This window comes from Diuraphis noxia, unplaced genomic scaffold (assembly GCF_037042655.1).
Source record: "Diuraphis noxia isolate RWA-SAM2 unplaced genomic scaffold, SU_Dnox_SAM2 contig0003, whole genome shotgun sequence".
Classification (NCBI taxonomy): Eukaryota; Metazoa; Arthropoda; class Insecta; order Hemiptera; family Aphididae; genus Diuraphis; species Diuraphis noxia.
In genome coordinates this window covers 34,814,527-34,835,718 of record NW_028301713.1, presented here as the reverse complement: position 1 = coordinate 34,835,718, position 21,192 = coordinate 34,814,527, and the positions used below count along the sequence as shown (strand labels likewise).

At 29.3% G+C, this 21,192-nt stretch overlaps 2 protein-coding genes and 1 pseudogene across 2 annotated transcripts; 2 read left to right on the top strand and 1 right to left on the bottom strand.

Moving 5' to 3' along the window:
• Nucleotides 1-8,884: 8,884 nt before the first annotated feature.
• On the bottom strand, nt 8,885-13,160 carry LOC149057263 (uncharacterized). The gene is made up of 3 exons (XM_089224596.1): nt 12,093-13,160; nt 11,826-11,908; nt 8,885-10,627 (listed from the first exon to the last, which is right to left on the bottom strand). The coding sequence occupies exon 3, from the start codon at nt 10,548-10,550 to the stop codon at nt 10,206-10,208; it is 345 nt and encodes a 114-aa protein (XP_089080722.1). The 5' UTR covers nt 10,551-10,627; nt 11,826-11,908; nt 12,093-13,160; the 3' UTR covers nt 8,885-10,205.
• Nucleotides 13,160-19,404, top strand: LOC107167837 (glutathione S-transferase-like; annotated as a pseudogene).
• LOC149057262 (uncharacterized) lies at nt 14,509-15,808 on the top strand. The gene is made up of 2 exons (XM_089224656.1): nt 14,509-14,781; nt 15,088-15,808. Exons 1-2 carry the CDS (start codon nt 14,758-14,760, stop codon nt 15,442-15,444), a joined length of 381 nt encoding a protein of 126 aa, XP_089080782.1. The 5' UTR covers nt 14,509-14,757; the 3' UTR covers nt 15,445-15,808.
• Nucleotides 19,405-21,192: the final 1,788 nt, after the last annotated feature.

Here is a 21,192-nt window from a genome sequence, read left to right as displayed (position 1 = left end):
TAATAATAAATCTACTTCGTCCACAAACGTAAATAGAAATATTGGATCTCATTCAAACAGAAATACAAACAAAACTAGCAGTTCTTCAGACGGCGAGTGGAAAACTCAGCAAAAATCAAAAAGAATCCACTCAGACTCCTCAGTATCTGATAATCCTACTTCACCCAAATCCCAACAAATACGTAAAAAATTATTTTCTACAACAAATCGATTTGTAGTTCTCTCTCAAAATGATAACACAGACGAAAACTTGGACGACAATCTTATCGATTCAGAACCGCCGATTATTCCGGATACAATCAAACCACCTCCTCCTATATTCGTCAAAGGAGTTGAAGACTTCCCTGAACTTTGCCTGACCTTAATAGAACTTATTGGTGTCGATAACTTTATATGTAAGTCTACGTCTGATTGTTTAAAAATCCAAACGACGAACCCTGTTGCATACAGAGCATTAGTGCACTTTCTTAGAGATGAAAAAGCCGAGTTCCATACGTACCAGCTCAAGGAGGACAAGCCTTTACGAGTCGTTATTCGTAACCTCCACCCAACCACACCATTAAATTTAATCAAAGAAGAGTTAACTGTTCGCCTATTCGAGGTAAGACAAGTAACTAATGTTCTCCATAAGGTAACAAAAAACCGCCTCCCCCTCTTCTTCGTTGATCTTGAGCCTACTACTTTTGCAAATGAAATCTTCAAACTTACATCGCTATTGCACACCAAAATCAAAATAGAAGAACCGTATAAATCAAAAACTATTAGTCAATGCTTCAATTGCCAACAATATGGCCACACTAGAGCATATTGTGGCTATACATCCAGATGTGTCCGCTGTGGTGACGATCACCAGTCTTCTGATTGCCCTAACTCACGTGATCTTCCTCCAAAATGTGCACATTGTTCAGGAAACCATCCAGCCAACTACAAGGGCTGCTCAATTTACAAAGAGATTCAACGCCGGAAAAGACGCAGCCCAACAAGTAATTTTAATTTTATACACGATAACCTTAGATCTAAGCCTATAAATGTACAAGGTAGCCACCTTCCTGATCATACTTTACCTAGTCAACCACCACCTCTAACAAAAACATATGCTCAGGCTACGCACAATTTGCACACCAATAATAGTATACCAACTGCTCCAGAAACCAATGCTCCTGACATAAATAAAACGTTGTCATCGTTTCTTGATGAATTTAAATCTCTCATCCATCCTATGTTATCTCTTCTCACAAAATTAATCTCCAGCTTAATAGATAAAAACAATGCCTAATTCTAACAATAAAAATTCTGTCACTGACAACTCACTCCTAATACTACAATTCAATGCAAATGGACTTAAAAATCACGCCCTTGAACTAGAAACTGTTTTAAATAATAAGCGCATCGATATTGCGCTCATAACAGAAACTCATTTCACTAAATATTCTTATGTTCGTATCCCTGGGTATACATTAATCAAAACTAACCATCCAGATAACACTGCGCATGGGGGCGTTGCTATATTTGTAAAATCCACACTTGCTTTTCAACCTTTACCAAACTTTTGTCAAGATTTTCTCCAATCTTGTGCTATCAGTCTTATTGTAAATAACACTTCACTCACTGTTGCAGCAATATACTCTCCTCCAAAACACAATGTCACTAACACACAATTCACGGAGTACTTTAACACAATTAAAAATAACTTTATTATAGGCGGCGACTACAATGCAAAACATCAGTCTTGGGGCTGCCGTGTGAATAATCCGCGTGGTCTTACATTATATAATTTTATAAACACTAAAGGATTTAAAGTACTAGCTCCACCGGGACCAACGTATTGGCCATCCTCCTCCTCAAAAAATCCAGATATATTAGATATCTTTGTGTCCAAAATCCCAAATAATTTATATTGCACCACTAAAAATATCCTTGATTTGAATTCAGATCACTCCTCTGTTCTTCTAACCCTTAATACAACTCCTACTAAAAAAGAAACACCACAACTTTTTAATAAATTTACAAATCTCCATCAATTTCACGATTTTGTAAATGCAGAAATTCAATTAAATATTAAACTAAAAACACCCGAAGACATAGATTTAGCGATAAATAATCTTATAACTAATATCATTCAAAGTGCTGCCTGGTCGGCTACAAACACAAATCCACCCCCTTCTATCCTAGACTCGCTTCCGATGTATATACGTACAAAAATTTCTGAAAAGCGAAGAGCCAGAGCCCTCTATCAACGCACTCGTCTTCCTTCCCACCGTCAAAATTATAACCATTTATCCAATTCCCTGAAAAAAATTCTTGTCAAATTTAAATCTACAGCCTTTCAAAACCATCTATCTAATCTTTCTCCAAAGGAAGGTACTCTTTGGAAAACAACAAAACAAATATTACGTTATAAAGCACCAAATCTCCCAATCAAAAAATCTGATGGCAGTTTAGCGTGCTCGGACACCGAAAAGGCTGATCTTTTTAAGCTTCATCTATTTAACACATTTCAGCCACACTCTAATATAAGTGATGATGCGCATTTGAATAAGGTCGATGAGTTTCTTAATTCTCCACTTCCCGTCTCTTTACCAGTCAAACCATTCACTCCAAGCGATATTAAATATACCATTCAAAAAAGCTCTCTGAATAAATCACCTGGCTTCGATCTTATAACTGCTGAAGTAGCTAGAAGTCTCCCAAAAAGAGCCATCGTCCACATCTCACACATATACAATGCAATTCTTAGACTTTCATATTTTCCACTTCTCTGGAAATTTTCAACTATAATATTAGTCCCTAAACCAAATAAACCTCCTGATCTTCCATCATCCTATCGTCCAATTAGTATCTTACCATTCTTTGCTAAAATACTTGAAAGGTTAATTCTAAAACGTATACTACCCATTATTATTGAAAATAATGTACTACCTGATACCCAATTCGGATTTCGTGCTTCTCATTCGACTATACACCAAGTGCACAGATTAGTTGACGCTATTTCCTATGCACTGGAACAAAAATTATATTGTACGTGTGTGTTCTTAGACATCTCTCAAGCATTTGACAGAGTCTGGCATGATGGCCTACTGTATAAGCTTAAAAAATTCCTTCCACCTGCTTACTATCTAATTATAAAATCGTACCTCATAGAACGTCATTTTTAAATTCGCTACGGTTCTGCCTTCTCGGATATAGCAGTTATAAACGCTGGTGTTCCACAAGGTGGCATATTATCCCCTATCCTGTACAACATTTATGCTTCAGACCAACCAACCACTCCTTTTACGTCAGTAGCCGACTATGCAGATGACAAAGCGATAATTTCTATCAACAACGATCCCCTCATTGCCTCTTCAAATCTACAAAATCATCTTACCTACATGGAAAACTGGTTTACCATATGGCGTTTCAAAGTTAATCAAAGTAAATCTATCCACGCTACCTTCACCCTCAGACAGGCTCCGTGTCCAAATGTTTCTCTATATGGCACACCCATTCCTACCTCTCCTACTGTTAAATACCTTGGTCTAACACTTGATCAAAGACTTACTTGGGCCCACCACATAAGAACCAAAAGACTAGCTCTAAATAATCGCCTACGCATGTTAAAAACGGTATTATGCAATAATAAATATACCTCCACGTCCACCAAACTTCTTATATATAAAAGTCTACTCAAACCAATGTGGACGTACGGTCTGCAGTTATGGGGTAGTGCAAAAAAAACAAACGTTAACAAAATTCAAGCATTCCAAAACATTGCCCTAAGGAAACTAACAAATGCACCTCCCTACGTCTCAAATTTTTCCCTTCATTCAGACCTAAAACTAAAAACAATAGCAGAGGAATCCAAATGTTTCTATAAAAGATTCTACAACCACCTAAGCACTCATGCGAATCCACTTATTAAAAAATTGGCCTCCGCTACTATACCAGGTAATCCCCCAAGACGCCTAAAGCGCAAGTGGTGTCGTGATTTGTTATAGTTATAATAATAATATATAAAAAAAAAAAAAAAAAATTAGTAAATAATTAAGAATTCACAGAAAGTGTCATCAATGGGTGGCTCCTTTCATCAAATTATTTTCCTGTCATATTTACTCTTAGCATATATTCTTATTGTATTATGTATTAATGATACAGATTGTATATTACTTGTAAAAATAAAAAAAAATAAAAAAAAAAAAAAAAAAAAAAATTCTTAATTTTGCTTCAGGTATTTTTACTAAAAAAAAAAAAACGTTTATATTTATAACAACAGTTTATCTTTTCTATCTCATTAAAATCTTTTATAGATTTTTAAGCTGTAACACGCATTTCTTTAATGTATAGCAATACAATAGTATTTATTTTTTTTTTTTTTCAGTTCAATCTCGCAATGGTCATAAGCGCCCATATCATACGGAAAATTCGAATGAAGCAGCAAATGCTAAAAAAACACGCATGAGCATTGTCAAGACACGAGGATTCATTAAGACAGGCACATCGTTATCGAATAAAATCAATTGGTGTTACGTGAAAAATACAGATAATTTGACCAACTACAGAACATTTTTAGAATCAACAAAAAAAGACTTGATAGAACTACTCAAATCACTATCAACAAAACAACCAATTAAATATAATTTTAAATTAGAAGCAACATATGAACGCCCGAACGTAGAAAATTCAGCAGAGAATAGAGCATTTAAAACCTCGGCCAAGGAAATGTTCATGGATACAGATATTGAAGCTAAAATTAATCAAGATTTTGCCAATCATTTGTTAGAAGAAGAAATTTATTTGTAATTAATATGAGTAGGCAGCCATCACATATTTCTGGATCTAAAACAAGTATTGTCTTACATGCAGACTTTAATGAAGATGTGCCTGTTAATACCATTTGTTATATTTGTTTAGTATCTGGTTCAGAATTTTTTTATGATCTTGCAAATAATACAATTAGAGAAAATATATAGATGATAATATCAAGAAATGTAAAACAAAAACAAAAAATAATGGAATTCCTGAATTTATTGAAAAAAATAAAAAATATAGGAGATTATCAGTATGTAGAAAATGTAATACAAAAAAGAACAATATATCAAAACCACCCGAACTTATAGAAGTTTATGAGTTATTTAAATCAGCTAGAAAACATTTTGATACAAGACATTTTATACAAAGAGGTATAAATAATACTTGACAAGCTGATTTATACTGTTTTTATAGACCAAAATCAAAAAACATTGATCCCAATTATAATTTAAGAAATAAATATAATGAAATTAAAGTTAATGATAATCATAAGACATTGTATAAGGCTAATAATGGTTTTAAATATATTCTTAATGTTATCGATACATTTTCTAAATATGTTTATTCAATACCTTTGAAGACAAAGTCTGGATTGGAAGTATCTGAAGTATTTTCACAAATATTTAAATATATTGTACCAAAAAAATTACATGTTGATAAATGAAAAGAATTTTATAATAAAGATTTAAAACAATTACTAAACAAATATAACATAACAATGTATAGTACTGGTACTGATAAAAAGAGTTCTATGATCGAACGTTTTAACCGTACATTAGGTGATAAATTAAAGAAAGTACTTTAATAGGTACTTTATTTAAATAATGTATGGATCTCTGAATTGCCGAAGATTATTAAGACATAACAATACATACCATAGAACAATAAAAATGAAACCTATTGAAGTTAATAAGAATAATGAGTATGATTTACTTAATAGTGTTTATAGCTATGATATTAGTAATTCTATACCTAAATTTGAAATAAATGATAGAGTTAGATTATCATCAATAATTGATGTATATAGAAATAAATTAAAAACAAATTGGTCTAAGGAAATATTTACAATTGAAAAAGTTTTTATATCAAATGTTTATGTTTTTTATGGTTTTTTTTATGATTTTTAATGTTAATTAAAAAATAAATGTGTGCTCAAGTGCCCCGTTTACTACTGCTATAAAAACGAAACTTAAACCGATCGGAACTGTAGTGTCAGTGATAGTGACAGTGATGATTATGACGGTATGACAGTATGACAGTATGACAGTTTGACAGTATGACAGTTTGACAGTATGACAGTTTGACAGTATGACAGTATGACAGTATGACAGTATGACAGTATGACAGTATGACAGTATGACAGTATGACAGTCAGTCCATCAACTATTAACGCGCAAACATTGACCGGATCTACTTCGTCGTCGTTGAGCAACAGATTCCGAAATAACAGACATCGCAGTAACGCATATTAGGTACCAGACTCGATTTCCTCCGAAAAAACAACAACAACAGCAAAGTCATAATGTTTCTGTCGTACACCGTCGTGCCCGTGTTCGTTTTCGTCATACTTTTGCAGTTCATCTACGTGAACTCCCTCGACGAAGATCCTCCTTTACAGACACCAATTGCAGGATAGAAAAACATCACCTGGCTGTAAATCTTAATTACATAATATTATGTTTTTCAACTATAATTTTTGTTCTTTCTATAAAAATTACACCTCCTTCCCCCCTCGACAATTACGTAATATTTTATAGTTTATTGTATATATGATATACTCATAAGGATTCGATCACCGACGCGATGGGTATATTATTATTTTCACGGTTTTACGTCACACAATATCCTCGCATAATAAGTAATTCCTCCGCAGCAATCCGTCATCCTGTTCACCACCATTATCGTGGTCCATAATATTATATTATTATTATTCTGGTGCAGTGGTGGCATAAACTATACGCGAAGACAACGAACGCCGTAAAACCGTACGCCTTCGTGTCGTAGATAAAATACATTCAATAAAATAAACGATTTTTAAACGTCCATCCCTCCCGATTGGTAATATTAATATATTGTATAATAGGTTTTGAATGGTTGCCCGTTTCCCGAAAATTTGTTCGTCTATGTAAAAAAAAGAAAAAATACAAAAATTCTTTAAGTTATTGTTATGCAAAATTCTAAATGATATTATATAAATAAACTATTGTACCTGCATTGTTATAACTATAATTATTATTATTGTATAGGTAGTTAAGATTCAATGTTTGTAACATTATATATTATACCTATACCTATATGTAATCGGTGCATCTATCTAACCATTATATTATGTATTATTTTATCAATATTAAACTGTTACTGCATCACGTATATTATTTGTGCTTTATTTATTTAGATTTAAAAGCTTTAACCCTCTCCTTATTCGAATTTCAAATGTTATAAAACTGAAAATGGTCAATTATTAAAAAAATATAATTTACTTATAATAGGAGCATACAGAGTAATTCATTAAACATGCTCGCACACCTTTCTTCTTCAATAATGCAGTAATTCAAAGTCTGATTAATGGGATTTTCTAATATAGGTAAGTACTTTAAGACAATCTTTTTTTCATATTCAGGAAATTTTTCATACACTCTACTCAATCTTTTATGCTGTAGAGAGTAGATTATGTTGAAAGCGATATCATCCTAAAAATTAGACGATGGATGATTGATAATTACTATGAATTGACTCTCCATACTCAATTTCCTAAAGAATATATAATGGAGTTGGATTACTTGTTTCCAAGCTTCGTGGAATTAAAAATATTGGTATCATAGATGATTTAAAAAAAAATTATCAGATTTTGAAAGAAATTAAATTTTTTTTTTCGTATAGGCAATTTCTCTACAGAAGCGCTAGTATTTTAGATTGCCTTTCCCATATCGTTATTTATGGGAATGACCAGTTGTGGTAGAAGGGGATATACGCGTTTTTACGTAATGGTTGAAAGCGCTATGCCGTATTTTTATACGTCATGTGGATGCTCGGCCTATATAGGTATTCCTAATAACTATTTTAGATTCTGAGCGGAGCGATGAATGTATTGTTTTTACAATGATGTGTGTTTTAAAAAAAATTTTTTTGTGTCTGTCATCACCTTTTTGGACAGTAAAAATACTTAGATTTTTTTCAACATTATCTTTTCTAATAGGAAAGTAGTGAATCTAGTTGGTAGTTTTTCCAGTAGTTTTCAAAAGTGCCGCGAAAAACAAAAGAATAATTATTTTTATTTTTTGATGTAACTCTAAAACAAATGACCATAGATACATGCAATTTTGACTGAATGTTTATATAAGCATTTTTTATACACCAAAACATTTTCAAAATATTTTGACTTGTTTTGAACTGTTTACGGCGACTTAAAATTTCATGTTTTTTAATTTTTTTTCTATAAATATCAACAAAATTGTATTTGTTCCAAAGTGCGTGAAAAGGTAATGAATAAAGGCCCCTCTTATATTGTTACTATAGCGGTTGAAAAATATAAAAAATGCATAGGCAAAATTTTTTTTTTATAATCATTTAAAGTTTGAACTTTGACAAAATGTATCAAAATCTTGAAAATTATCAATCATTGTAATTAAAAAATTATGAAATGTTCAGTTTTTATAACTAAGGATTAAAAATTTAAAATATAGATTCTCATAAATTGTTCTTATTATGGCCAACAAATCTAAAAAATATATAAACACAGTAATTTCTTATAGACATTTTAAATTCGAATTGTGAATTTTTATTTCTTTATTTTAAATAAAATAAATTTTTTAAATTACATCTAGATTAGTATTCTTGCTCAACGACGACGAAGTAGATCCGGTCAATGTTTGCGCGTTAATAGTTGATGGACTGACTGTCATACTGTCATACTGTCAAACTGTCATACTGTCATACTGTCATACCGTCATAATCATCACTGTCACTATCACTGACACTACAGTTCCGATCGGTTTAAGTTTCGGTTTTATAGCAGTAGTAAACGGGGCACTTGAGCACACATTTATTTTTTAATTAACATTAAAAATCATAAAAAAAACCATAAAAAACATAAACATTAAAAAAAACCAACCTTATATTTTTATGTTAAAAATTACAAAAAATCTAGACTTATCTGTTAAAATTACAAAAAATATAAACTATTTTTAAATGAATCTAAATTTATATTTTACCTATTAAACAATACAAAAAACATTATACATACAGTTATAATAATGATAACAGTAATTCTTCTTCATAAAATGTACCTTCTATATCATACATTTTATAATAAGCAACATTTGATATAAAAACTTTTTCAATTGTAAATATTTCCTTAGACCAATTTGTTTTTAATTTATTTCTATATACATCAATTATTGATGATAATCTAACTCTATCATTTATTTCAAATTTAGGTATAGAATTACTAATATCATAGCTATAAACACTATTAAGTAAATCATACTCATTATTCTTATTAACTTCAATAGGTTTCATTTTTATTGTTCTATGGTATGTATTGTTATGTCTTAATAATCTTCGGCAATTCAGAGATCCATACATTATTTAAATAAAGTACCTATTAAAGTACTTTCTTTAATTTATCACCTAATGTACGGTTAAAACGTTCGATCATAGAACTCTTTTTATCAGTACCAGTACTATACATTGTTATGTTATATTTGTTTAGTAATTGTTTTAAATCTTTATTATAAAATTCTTTTCATTTATCAACATGTAATTTTTTTGGTACAATATATTTAAATATTTGTGAAAATACTTCAGATACTTCCAATCCAGACTTTGTCTTCAAAGGTATTGAATAAACATATTTAGAAAATGTATCGATAACATTAAGAATATATTTAAAACCATTATTAGCCTTATACAATGTCTTATGATTATCATTAACTTTAATTTCATTATATTTATTTCTTAAATTATAATTGGGATCAATGTTTTTTGATTTTGGTCTATAAAAACAGTATAAATCAGCTTGTCAAGTATTATTTATACCTCTTTGTATAAAATGTCTTGTATCAAAATGTTTTCTAGCTGATTTAAATAACTCATAAACTTCTATAAGTTCGGGTGGTTTTGATATATTGTTCTTTTTTGTATTACATTTTCTACATACTGATAATCTCCTATATTTTTTATTTTTTTCAATAAATTCAGGAATTCCATTATTTTTTGTTTTTGTTTTACATTTCTTGATATTATCATCTATATATTTTCTCTAATTGTATTATTTGCAAGATCATAAAAAAATTCTGAACCAGATACTAAACAAATATAACAAATGGTATTAACAGGCACATCTTCATTAAAGTCTGCATGTAAGACAATACTTGTTTTAGATCCAGAAATATGTGATGGCTGCCTACTCATATTAATTACAAATAAATTTCTTCTTCTAACAAATGATTGGCAAAATCTTGATTAATTTTAGCTTCAATATCTGTATCCATGAACATTTCCTTGGCCGAGGTTTTAAATGCTCTATTCTCTGCTGAATTTTCTACGTTCGGGCGTTCATATGTTGCTTCTAATTTAAAATTATATTTAATTGGTTGTTTTGTTGATAGTGATTTGAGTAGTTCTATCAAGTCTTTTTTTGTTGATTCTAAAAATGTTCTGTAGTTGGTCAAATTATCTGTATTTTTCACGTAACACCAATTGATTTTATTCGATAACGATGTGCCTGTCTTAATGAATCCTCGTGTCTTGACAATGCTCATGCGTGTTTTTTTAGCATTTGCTGCTTCATTCGAATTTTCCGTATGATATGGGCGCTTATGACCATTGCGAGATTGAACTGAAAAAAAAAAAAAATAAATACTATTGTATTGCTATACATTAAAGAAATGCGTGTTACAGCTTAAAAATCTATAAAAGATTTTAATGAGATAGAAAAGATAAACTGTTGTTATAAATATAAACGTTTTTTTTTTTTAGTAAAAATACCTGAAGCAAAATTAAGAATTTAAAAAAAGTATTAGTGATGTGTTTATCGTATAGAAAATACGATTTTTAAAAATATATAAAATGAGGTAGGTATCAAGTTCTAGTATTACACATGTATATGTAATGTATATATATTATATATGTAAAAGCAAAAAAACAAAAACAAATATGATATACAGCTCTCAGTTAAAATAATAATACATAACGATCTTTTATATAGCATGAAACATTAGTAACAGTAAAATGTATGACAGGTACGCTGGCGTTCGTAATAGTTTATTAAGATCTTTAGATAAGTAGGCTGCCTATTTATGTTTTTTTTTTTTTGGTATTATATTAAATGTGTTTATGGTTTTTCATAGAAAAATAAGATATTCATATTGTATTATTATATAATCTGTATAATATGATCAAATATATTTATTAAAATATCTGTTTATATTTAAAAATATATTATAATAAATTAAAATTATTTATGTATGTATAGCTAATAGCGTAATGAAAACGATCGTATGGAAATATTTTCAACTAATATAATTATTACACGAATTTATCAAAATTATTTAACAATTTTACGAACATTTTTAATATATATTTGGCCTCCACACGAGTTTTTCTCAGTGAGGCCTTGTAATCTTTCGATATAAATTAAATAAATATATATATATATATATGATCTTAATGGGGTTAAGTATGATAATTATGGGATTTATCAGGATTTTATCTAAATTATTATATGTTTTCCATGATTTTATGCAACTTAGTATATTTTTTCCTATTTTTTACTAAGAAGTGATGATGTTTCTGTATGTTTTTATGTGTATTCACTAAGATACTTATGATTGTATTGAATAAAAAAAAAAAAAAATACATTTTAATTTTAAAATATTTTGGTATAAAGAAATATTAATTTTAATTCATCGATAAAGTATAAAGTAATATTTCTACATGAAGTTTCCTTTTTTTTTTTTTTTCATAAAGTAGGTACCTAACTTATATATTTATAATTACCCAAGTTATATATTTAAAGTTATGAATAATATATTTACAATCATAATCGTAAATTTGTTCAGCTGGTTTAAAAAAATCTTGAATTTCTCGCTTGGTTGCTCTTGAATTGCAATATTTGAACCTGCAAATAGCATTATTATTAATTATATACTTGAATAAATTATTATTATTTTTTTTTTTACACCTCTATTAAATATTACCATCACATGAGTTTTAATATAATAATTAAACATGATATTATACGTAGTCTTGATTAGGTAAATATATTATCTAATAAATCTGTAAATAATTAAAAAAATACTTACGATGTTTTTCCTTGGTATGTCTGATGAGGTTATCTTTTCGTGTGAATATTTCTGAGCATGTACTGCAAGAAATCTTATTGGATAAATCGTGTGACTTGGCATGTCTGTGTAGACTACAGATCCTAGTAAAGGTCTTATCGCATATACTGCACAAGAACATGATTGTTTTTAATGAAAACTGAAGAATACTAGTTGAACTCGCGAAACAATACTTTACACTTCAATGAATAGATAGGTAATGAAGTATAGTAAAATATATTGTACTTTAAATTACCGTTTGAAATTAATTTATCTAAGTGATTTATTAGCACAATAACAGACTTAGTGGTATAACAATGAACTACTGTGTTTGTTTAAGAAAAATAAATAATTAAATTTTTATAATATTTGTAAAATATTTGAATACACTTAAAAACACTTTAGAACTCGGACGACAAAACACAACAATACACATAGACGGTAATACACGGACTGACTTCGTTGCACTACATCTTGTCTGGTAATCACCGACAATACTCTGACATGTCTCTACAGGTCTGTTGTCGTACAGACGGTTAATGAGGTATTTCGCAAGAAAGGGTGGCGGGGTGGATTGAAATATTTGTAACTGTGACTCAGTGTGTGTGTGTGTGAGTAATTGAACGGGTAGTTGTATACTATATTTTGGATAACAGATAATATTGTGTACTATATGGCTTCGTGTGTATGTATGCTACCTACTTGTATATTGTTATATGTAAGAGCATGATCATTATATTTATGTGTGTATGTATAAGATAAAGTAAAGTATGTGTGTGTGTGTGTTAATTGTATTTTGGCTTAAAATGTTTAAATTTTTGCTTAGAGTTGATGCGAAGGAAGCGAACACCAAAAAGGTTCAATACCTATGATCGAATCAATTGTATACCAGAATATGATATTGAAAAAAAATTTCATAAGGGGAACTAAAAGGGGAGGGGTAAAATATATGTCGGTCACGTGTCTGATCGGGCGGCTGTGACGAGTTAATGTGTATTGCGGGTTGCCTACATTGAGTAATTAACACAAGTTTGGGAGGTGCATGTACTATGAATTGCCTATACAGAGATGCCTATGCTTTTACATGTAACATTTAAGGGGGAGGTGATCCAGAACGTACATAATCATCCTTTTTTCTATCTTAGATTTTTTTTTACTTTCTTTTTTAAATAAGGAATTTTTCAAAAATAAAAAAAAATAATAATAACAATGATATAAACGTTTATTCATTAATCATAACAATTGAATTAAAAAAACTATAATTTCTATATAGTGACATATATCGCAAAATTGCTTGATTTTCACGGAATACGGTTTTGCATGTCCTGTCACCGTAATGTTTTTTTGTTTTAATGAAAAAGTAATTGATATTTTAATGGATAGTTGGTGCACAGTTCTAAATGTGTATTGTTTTTAGAGACGACAATATATAAGTCCCAAAGTCTAGTTAGCACTACATGGTAACTGGTAAGATATTATTAGTTTATTAAAACTGTATTTTTATTGAAATGTATGCGTATCAAACTAAAGAATTGTGAAATCGAAAGTGCATATAAATTATAATAATACGAGATACACCTACTCACAAGCACCGAAATAATTTGTCTGTTTTCTTGTTAAAATAACTCAGGCATACTTAGTGAACGATTACTATAATTGACAAACTACAACTTAAATGCTGTTGTATCTTTTCATACATTTATTTTGGTGTTTCCGGTAGATTGATAGTTTTTACCATTTTACCAAGAATTTCAATAGAATATTAAAAAGAATTATATATTACGATCAAACGGCGTCCTAGCTAGGCAATTTAACTACATAATATCCACAGATAAATATTGCTATTAAATAATACATTTTGATCATGATTCATGATCATATTAGAATGTGGAAGGTTAACCTAGGTATAACGAAATAAACAAATTAACATCAGAAGTTTAGAAAAAGTAGAAAACTATCATTGATGAATATATTGAAAAAATTAAAGCAACAAAAATAAAGTTCAACTGTATAATTTTAATACAATATTTATATAAATAGTAAATATATAAAAATATGTTTATAATATAATAGTAAAATTGTATCGTGTATTTCGTTATATTTTATACATATGGTTTGTCTACCTGGTATAGAGTGCTAAATATATTTCATATAATTGATATTCCCAAGCCCGGATTCATGGAATAATATCATAATAACCTTTCCCTGGGTCTCCATACGATTTTTTCTCAGTGATACATGGTAAGCTTTTGATATTATTCAAAAAAACATATATATATATATATTTATACATAATTTTAAACGAGCCTCTAAACCACCGACGTACAGCTGGGATGTTAAATATGATATAAACAATAAACATAATATTTTCAGTATGCTGGCTTTAGTTAGTTGACATGACAGCAAATATAAACTAACAACTGTATAATTAAAACAATTTGCCTTAAATTATCTAAAGTTATTGGTCATTATATATTCGACAAGCTTACATTGCAGACGTCCGTTATTCATTACCTCAGACTTCTTATAACTTCAAAAAATGATCGTTCTTCTGTACACGTTGTTCAATATTAAAGAACTTTTCAACATATTTACTCCGGTGATGAGCTGCGGAGAAACCAGTGTTGATATAGAAAATAAATCTTAAATGGACGAGACACTCGACAGACTGGTACTAAAATTTACAATATATATTAAATTATTATATTTACAACATTATACTGCAGTTCTCGATGGAGGAGGGTAATGGCTTACTACTAAACCTCATTTCTTAAACCACATTTTCAATCGGTATATTTATATTACTAAATGTAAAAAAATAAATTTAATGAAATACATTGGTCCACAGTGGAAAAATATGTTCTAGCTATTTGATTATTTATAAACTTTGAAAAAAGTACTTTTTAAATGACTGAATATAATATGGCGTAATAAATTTTTATTGTGAAAAAAAAATAATGTGTGATTATCCTTGTAGTGTGTTGAAAAACCCGTGGTCGAGACGAGAGATATTGGCACGCAGGTGGAAAGACCGCATGAAAGGCAATCTGAAAGGCAGTTTGAGACGCCGTCAGAATGTCCGACGGAAACGTCACTGGAGACGCCGGTTTTGTCAGTACCACACCAATATTATGAGGGCCCGGCAATGTTTTGTTCTCAACCTTTACCTCCATATGCTGACTATGTGATTGCCTCTGGTTTTTCATTCCCTCCACCACCGCTGCCGGAATATTATGTGGGACCAGCACTATTTCACACTTCGCAGCCACCGCCGCTGCATGCTGTGTGGCAGCGTCAAGATTTTGCTATCCACCACCCCTCATTGAAAATTTAGTACCTTGGTTACCTGCAATGTTTTATTTGCCTCCACCTCCATTCGTGGAGGATGGCCAGATGTTAATTGACTGAAGTCGTCGCATTGTTTGTAAGATGTGGGCGCATGTCTTGTACCATAGACCATCTAATATGTTCTTAGCCACTAGAATTATCAAATAGGTACGGTTTGTTAGCCTTGCAAGAGGAAATGACGATTGTATAAAATAATATGTTAATTAATATGATGTATAAAATATTGTTCTTAATTTAAATGAAAATTAATGTATATTATGTCAAAATAACTATGTAAAAATTGTATAATATGTATATATGTATCTCGTGTAAATGTATATAAAAATATGTATAATTAAGAGGACGTGATATCCGCAAATGTTTTCTCCATCCAAAAGTCTAAAACAAATGACCGCAGATACTTGAAATTTTCACTGAATGTTTAATTATATAGGTATTTTATATATTTGATAAAATTTTCAAAATATTTAGATTTGTTTTGAGCTGTTTACTGACATTTTAATTTTTCAACTTTTTTAGTTTTTTTTTCTATAAATATCGATAAAAATTTATTTGTTCGGTAGAAAAGCTTGAAAATTTAATACAAGGCTTCTAACACATTTTAACAATAGCAGTTGAAAAATAAAATAAATTCATAGTCACAATTTTTCTTTTACAAGGATTCAAAGTTTGAATTTTGACAATATACGTAAAAATCACGAAAATTCATAAATTATTTTATGCTAGAAATTCATAAAAAATGTTCCTTTTATATCTAAGATTTGAAAATTTAATACATGGCTCCTATCATATTTTTACAATAGCAATTGAAAAATAAAAGAAATGCGTATTCACAATTTTTTTTTACAAGCATTCAAAATTTTAATTTTGACAACATATGTAAAAATCACGAAAATCACGAAAATTCGCAAATTATTTCATACTAGAAATTCATAAAAATTTTTCTTTTTAAATCTAAGATTTGAAAATTTTTAATTATCTTTAATATATCCTAGACAGATAAACCGTCTTCGCTCAGAATCGTTTTTCGTATTCAATGATATAATATCATTGGATTCAAATTTAATTCCATCCATTACAGTAATCCACTTGTAACCTACTGTACAGCAGAGCGACATCCACGACTTACCCGCTTTTTTTTTTTCTCGATTTTTTTGAAAACTGTTGGAAAATGTTTACTTTTGACCGGTATAATGCACCAAGGATATTCACTTTTCCATCGGAAACCACCCCCAAAGTTTGAAATTGAAGCATTATTTCAACTAATCATGCTGTACACAGACACACAAAAAAAAACACACACATCATTGTAAAATCAATACATTCATCATTCCGTTCCATGGGCGTACTCAAGGGAGGGGGGTCGTGGGGTTTGAACCTCCCCCATGACCTCACTAACCTATGTATAGTCTTGTGCGTTCGTGCTTATATATAATATAACTCATATAACTCACAGGAGCAATTTTCTAAAAAAAACTTTAAGAAAATATATCTATTTTAAACTGTACGAGTATGCCAACATACAATATACAACGATTGCATGCATTATCTGTTAAGAACTGTAAGATTAGATCTCTATCAAACATCAATGTTGATAATCTATCAAAATTTTTAAAAAGAAGGTGACAAAGTCCCAGTGATAAAAAGCAATTCAACCCACCCTCCCCAACAATTGAAAACTCCTGACTCCTGAGTACGCCTCTGCTCCCTTCAGAATCTAAAAGTAATAAATGTATTATTCTTATCAAATCGATCCAGTTGTTCTTGATATATACGATTACCGATGGACAGCTTTTCATTTATGTTATAGTCTATAGGTTATTATAATTTAACATCACTAAACATATTGCATACGAGTCTGCAATGAAGTACCACATTTTATGTCTTACTTGTCCTTGCTATCATATGTAGCACATATATGTGTTCGTGTGTTTGTGGAGGAGTGATGCTCTCGGAGCGCGGCGTACGTACCGTCCATTTCTGACACACAAAAAAAAAACACACATCATTGTAAAATAAATATAAGAAACATTCTCATTAGATATACGTTTAAATACAAAACTTTATACTTGTCATATCAATTAGTTTTAAAGTCGTGTAGTATTATATAAATTCTATTTTGTTTAGCCATCCCATCATTTTGTAAAGTCATCCCGTTATTGGAAATTGATGGTAAAGTATTGAATCAATCTTTGGCCATCTCTCGTTATTTAGCCAAAAAGGCTAATTTAGCTGGTAGGAATGATTGGGAATCTTTATTAATAGATATCGACGTTGACAATTTTAACGATTTTGCTCAAAGTCAGTACGAGTCTTTGTCTAAATATACTAAACGAGCCATTTAAAATGTATTAACATTTTTTTTAAAGATATCAGATCTTATTGGTTTGATTCAAATGAAGAATCTAAAGCTGCAAAGTATGTTACGTTAGTCAATGAAACTATTCCATATTATATGGAGAAATTTGAAAACATTGCAGCTGAAAATAATGGTTACTTTGTAAACGGAAAAGTAAATAATATTATACACCTAAATGGTTTAATTATTTAAATATTTCTAATATAATATAATTTTGTAATTATTTCAAAACGCTGTGTTATTATTATAAGATAATTACTGTATGATATTAAATTACTAGATAGTCAAAGTACCTGCATCTTAAAAAAATAATTCCAATAGGTACGTAGGGACATGAAAGAAACATAATAGCATTCTTTGACATAATATTGTATTTAATGGTTGGATTACCTGTTTTAATCATAATTTTATAATACAAATTTTACCTGTGGTTTAAGCATTATATTTCATAATATAATTGAATTATATGGAAATATATAATTACTTATATCGTTATATCAACGATAAGTAATACTATCCAACGAGCTTGATTATAATAATTTAAAAAAATAGTTGCAGCATGACAATGAATAAAAACATGTATAATATTATCTCGAAGCAGGAGTAGCCCATTTAAACAGATGTAGATATTGATTTTTGATATTTGGTATTTTTTGTCACACGGGAATACGGGATTACTGATTATCTACTGAATCAATTAATACCTAATAAATTGGAAAATATCAGAAAAACTGTAGATGGTTCTTTTTTTAAAAATCATCGGAATCGTAGGTTTTTAATGAAGTAAACGTGTACACTTTTTAATGAGAAATTATAATGAAATCTGGAATCACTGCAGTCGCTTCTAGCGTTGTCTCGCCGACCGGCGCCCCACTCAATTTAGTGTTCACGGTACAAGGTCATGGTGCACTGGATGGAACCAATATTTATTCTATGGTTAGGTTAAGTACCTGCGCATTTCATTAAAGCTACTTGACGTATTCACTATTTTGGCGAGAAATTATTTTTTTAAGTGTAAAAATGTTCATAAAAATATTATTATGAAGTTCTAATGTCTTTTGTTTGTTTTATATTCTTGTCATATAAGGTGTATAATTTTTCTATAGTTTATACTGCTTAAAAATTTGATTTTTTACACGAAGTTCGATGTAGTGTTTTTGATGTAATATATTATAATTAACTACCTAGGTACCAATATTTAATCGTAATAATATATCAATATAACCAAGTATTAGTATACCACATATATTTAAGTGGATGTTTCAAGGCGTATAACTAATAAAATAAAATGTAAATCATTAATATTCGTAATAAAAAGTAGTTAGTAATGCATTCAAATAACTACACAATAATATATTTTCATTAATAGTGGTTAAACGTTACTACATTTAATTACTATACATTTTCATTTTTTTTTTTTTACAGTTATCTTAGGCTGATTTATTCATTATAAGTGTGATGGACTTCTTAATATATAAATCAAATATTGACTTGTTTAACTTAAAAGATCGTCCAAACTTACAAGCTCTCCGAGAAAAGGTATTGGCAGTACCCAAAATTAAATCATGTGTTGAAAAACACCATTAACTCTTGACATTGTGTAATTCCGTCAACTTAATTGTATACGATAATTTAAACCATTACATCTTACGCAAGATATAATTAGTGTTAAGTATCTACTTCTCATTTCAATGCTAAATTTTGTAAAACATAAATTTTAATGGAAGTTCCACTCAAATTATAATTACTTATTGAAATATTATGTAAATTATAAAATAATGTGACGAAGTTGCAACATGACAATACAGGAAAAATATACATTTGTTGTTTTACTATCCTTAACTATATACCTAATAATATATCGATAGTTAATCTAAACTTTTAATTATATTATAAGTATATACTTAAATAGTAATCATTCACGTAATCTATACTGTAGTATCTTTTTTTTTTACAAATAATTAATATACCATTCCCACCAACTTCCAAGCCTAATAGTTTTGAAACTCATACGAGAATCCTTCCCACTCAAAATCTAAGATACATGGCCAGACTGGGCCAACAACAGGTCTTGCCAGCCCATAGTTAAAAAAATATTTGACATTCTATTATTTTTGACATTTTTCGTTGTGCTGTACACACGAATCTCCCTTCATGTCAATCTTTGAAATTAGCACCTTTCTTCCTTCCTTATCAAAACATGGGGCATTAATACTGAAATATAAGCCTAGCATAGCTTACTGGGAAATTTTACTTACATTGATTGCTAAAATATACCTTTGCACCCTCTTGTACTAAATAATATTATATTGAAATAGATATTTTATCAACATAATCTATTATATTCTTTAGAACTTTAGATATATTTCATTTGAAATGTTTCAGCAAATTATATATAATGATCTTAATTTAAGAATAATGAAGTTAATGATGTTAACATTGTTAACTTATGTTTAGTAATCGATTGAAATTGCAGTTATCATAGATAGGATAAAAGAATGAGACAAATATCCAGAATCATATCATTTTATTAAATTTCCTAATACAAATTAATTTTTTCGTATTTTTTTCGCTTCAAATATTTAGTTTACCATTCGTGCAAACTTAATATACAAAAAATTTTCTCCCTCAAAATCAAAAATAAACATAAAATACATGGGCTATAAGCTTATCAACAGTGGTTTTGCCACCTCCATCGATAAAAAAACTTAATTTTTTAACATTTTTATTATACCATACGCATGCATTTTATTTGCATTAAAACTTCTTTAATTTGATTAATGAACTTTAAGTACTAATATAAAGTTGGTGTAATTGTCGTGTGATACATAAAAATGTAAAATATTTAAATACTAAACACACAATAGGACAATACATAACTTTAATTATTATACGAGTGATTACGATTGTAAATTGATTAATGTAAAATTACAAACAGTACTAACTTACAGTTACAATATTATACGTATTGATGTCTACGATGAGCCCCTATATGATGTTAATTTGATACGTCATTGTCGTGTTAAAAAACTAATAATTTATTGATATATTTGACCCAAATTAACTCAGTGAAACCCCCATAAAATGTTCCACGTCAGTTGAATTGTACAATATTTTATATAGTATTCCTCCACTACAAACTATATCACGAAAAATATTAATGGTAGTTATTACGACTCCAATATCATATTTATAATAGTCATAGTTTTAGGTTTTGTTAACATAAGTTTAGAATACCTTATTATAACCCCATTATGTCCTTCCGTACATTATTTAATACTAAACAGAACATAATATAGTTACGATTGTTGATATTAAGATATTAATTCACTTATTCGTAGTTTCTTAACATAGTTACAATTTTTTGTATTAAAG

Bases quoted from the DNA above. Each gene is read 5' to 3' on its own strand.
- LOC149057263 (XM_089224596.1), bottom strand. From the start codon at position 10,550: ATGAGCATTGTCAAGACACGAGGATTCATTAAGACAGGCACATCGTTA.
- LOC149057262 (XM_089224656.1), top strand. From the start codon at position 14,758: ATGGACGAGACACTCGACAGACTG. The intron at 14,782-15,087 runs GTACTAAAATTT...TTATCCTTGTAG, and splicing joins ACGAGACACTCGACAGACTG to TGTGTTGAAAAACCCGTGGT.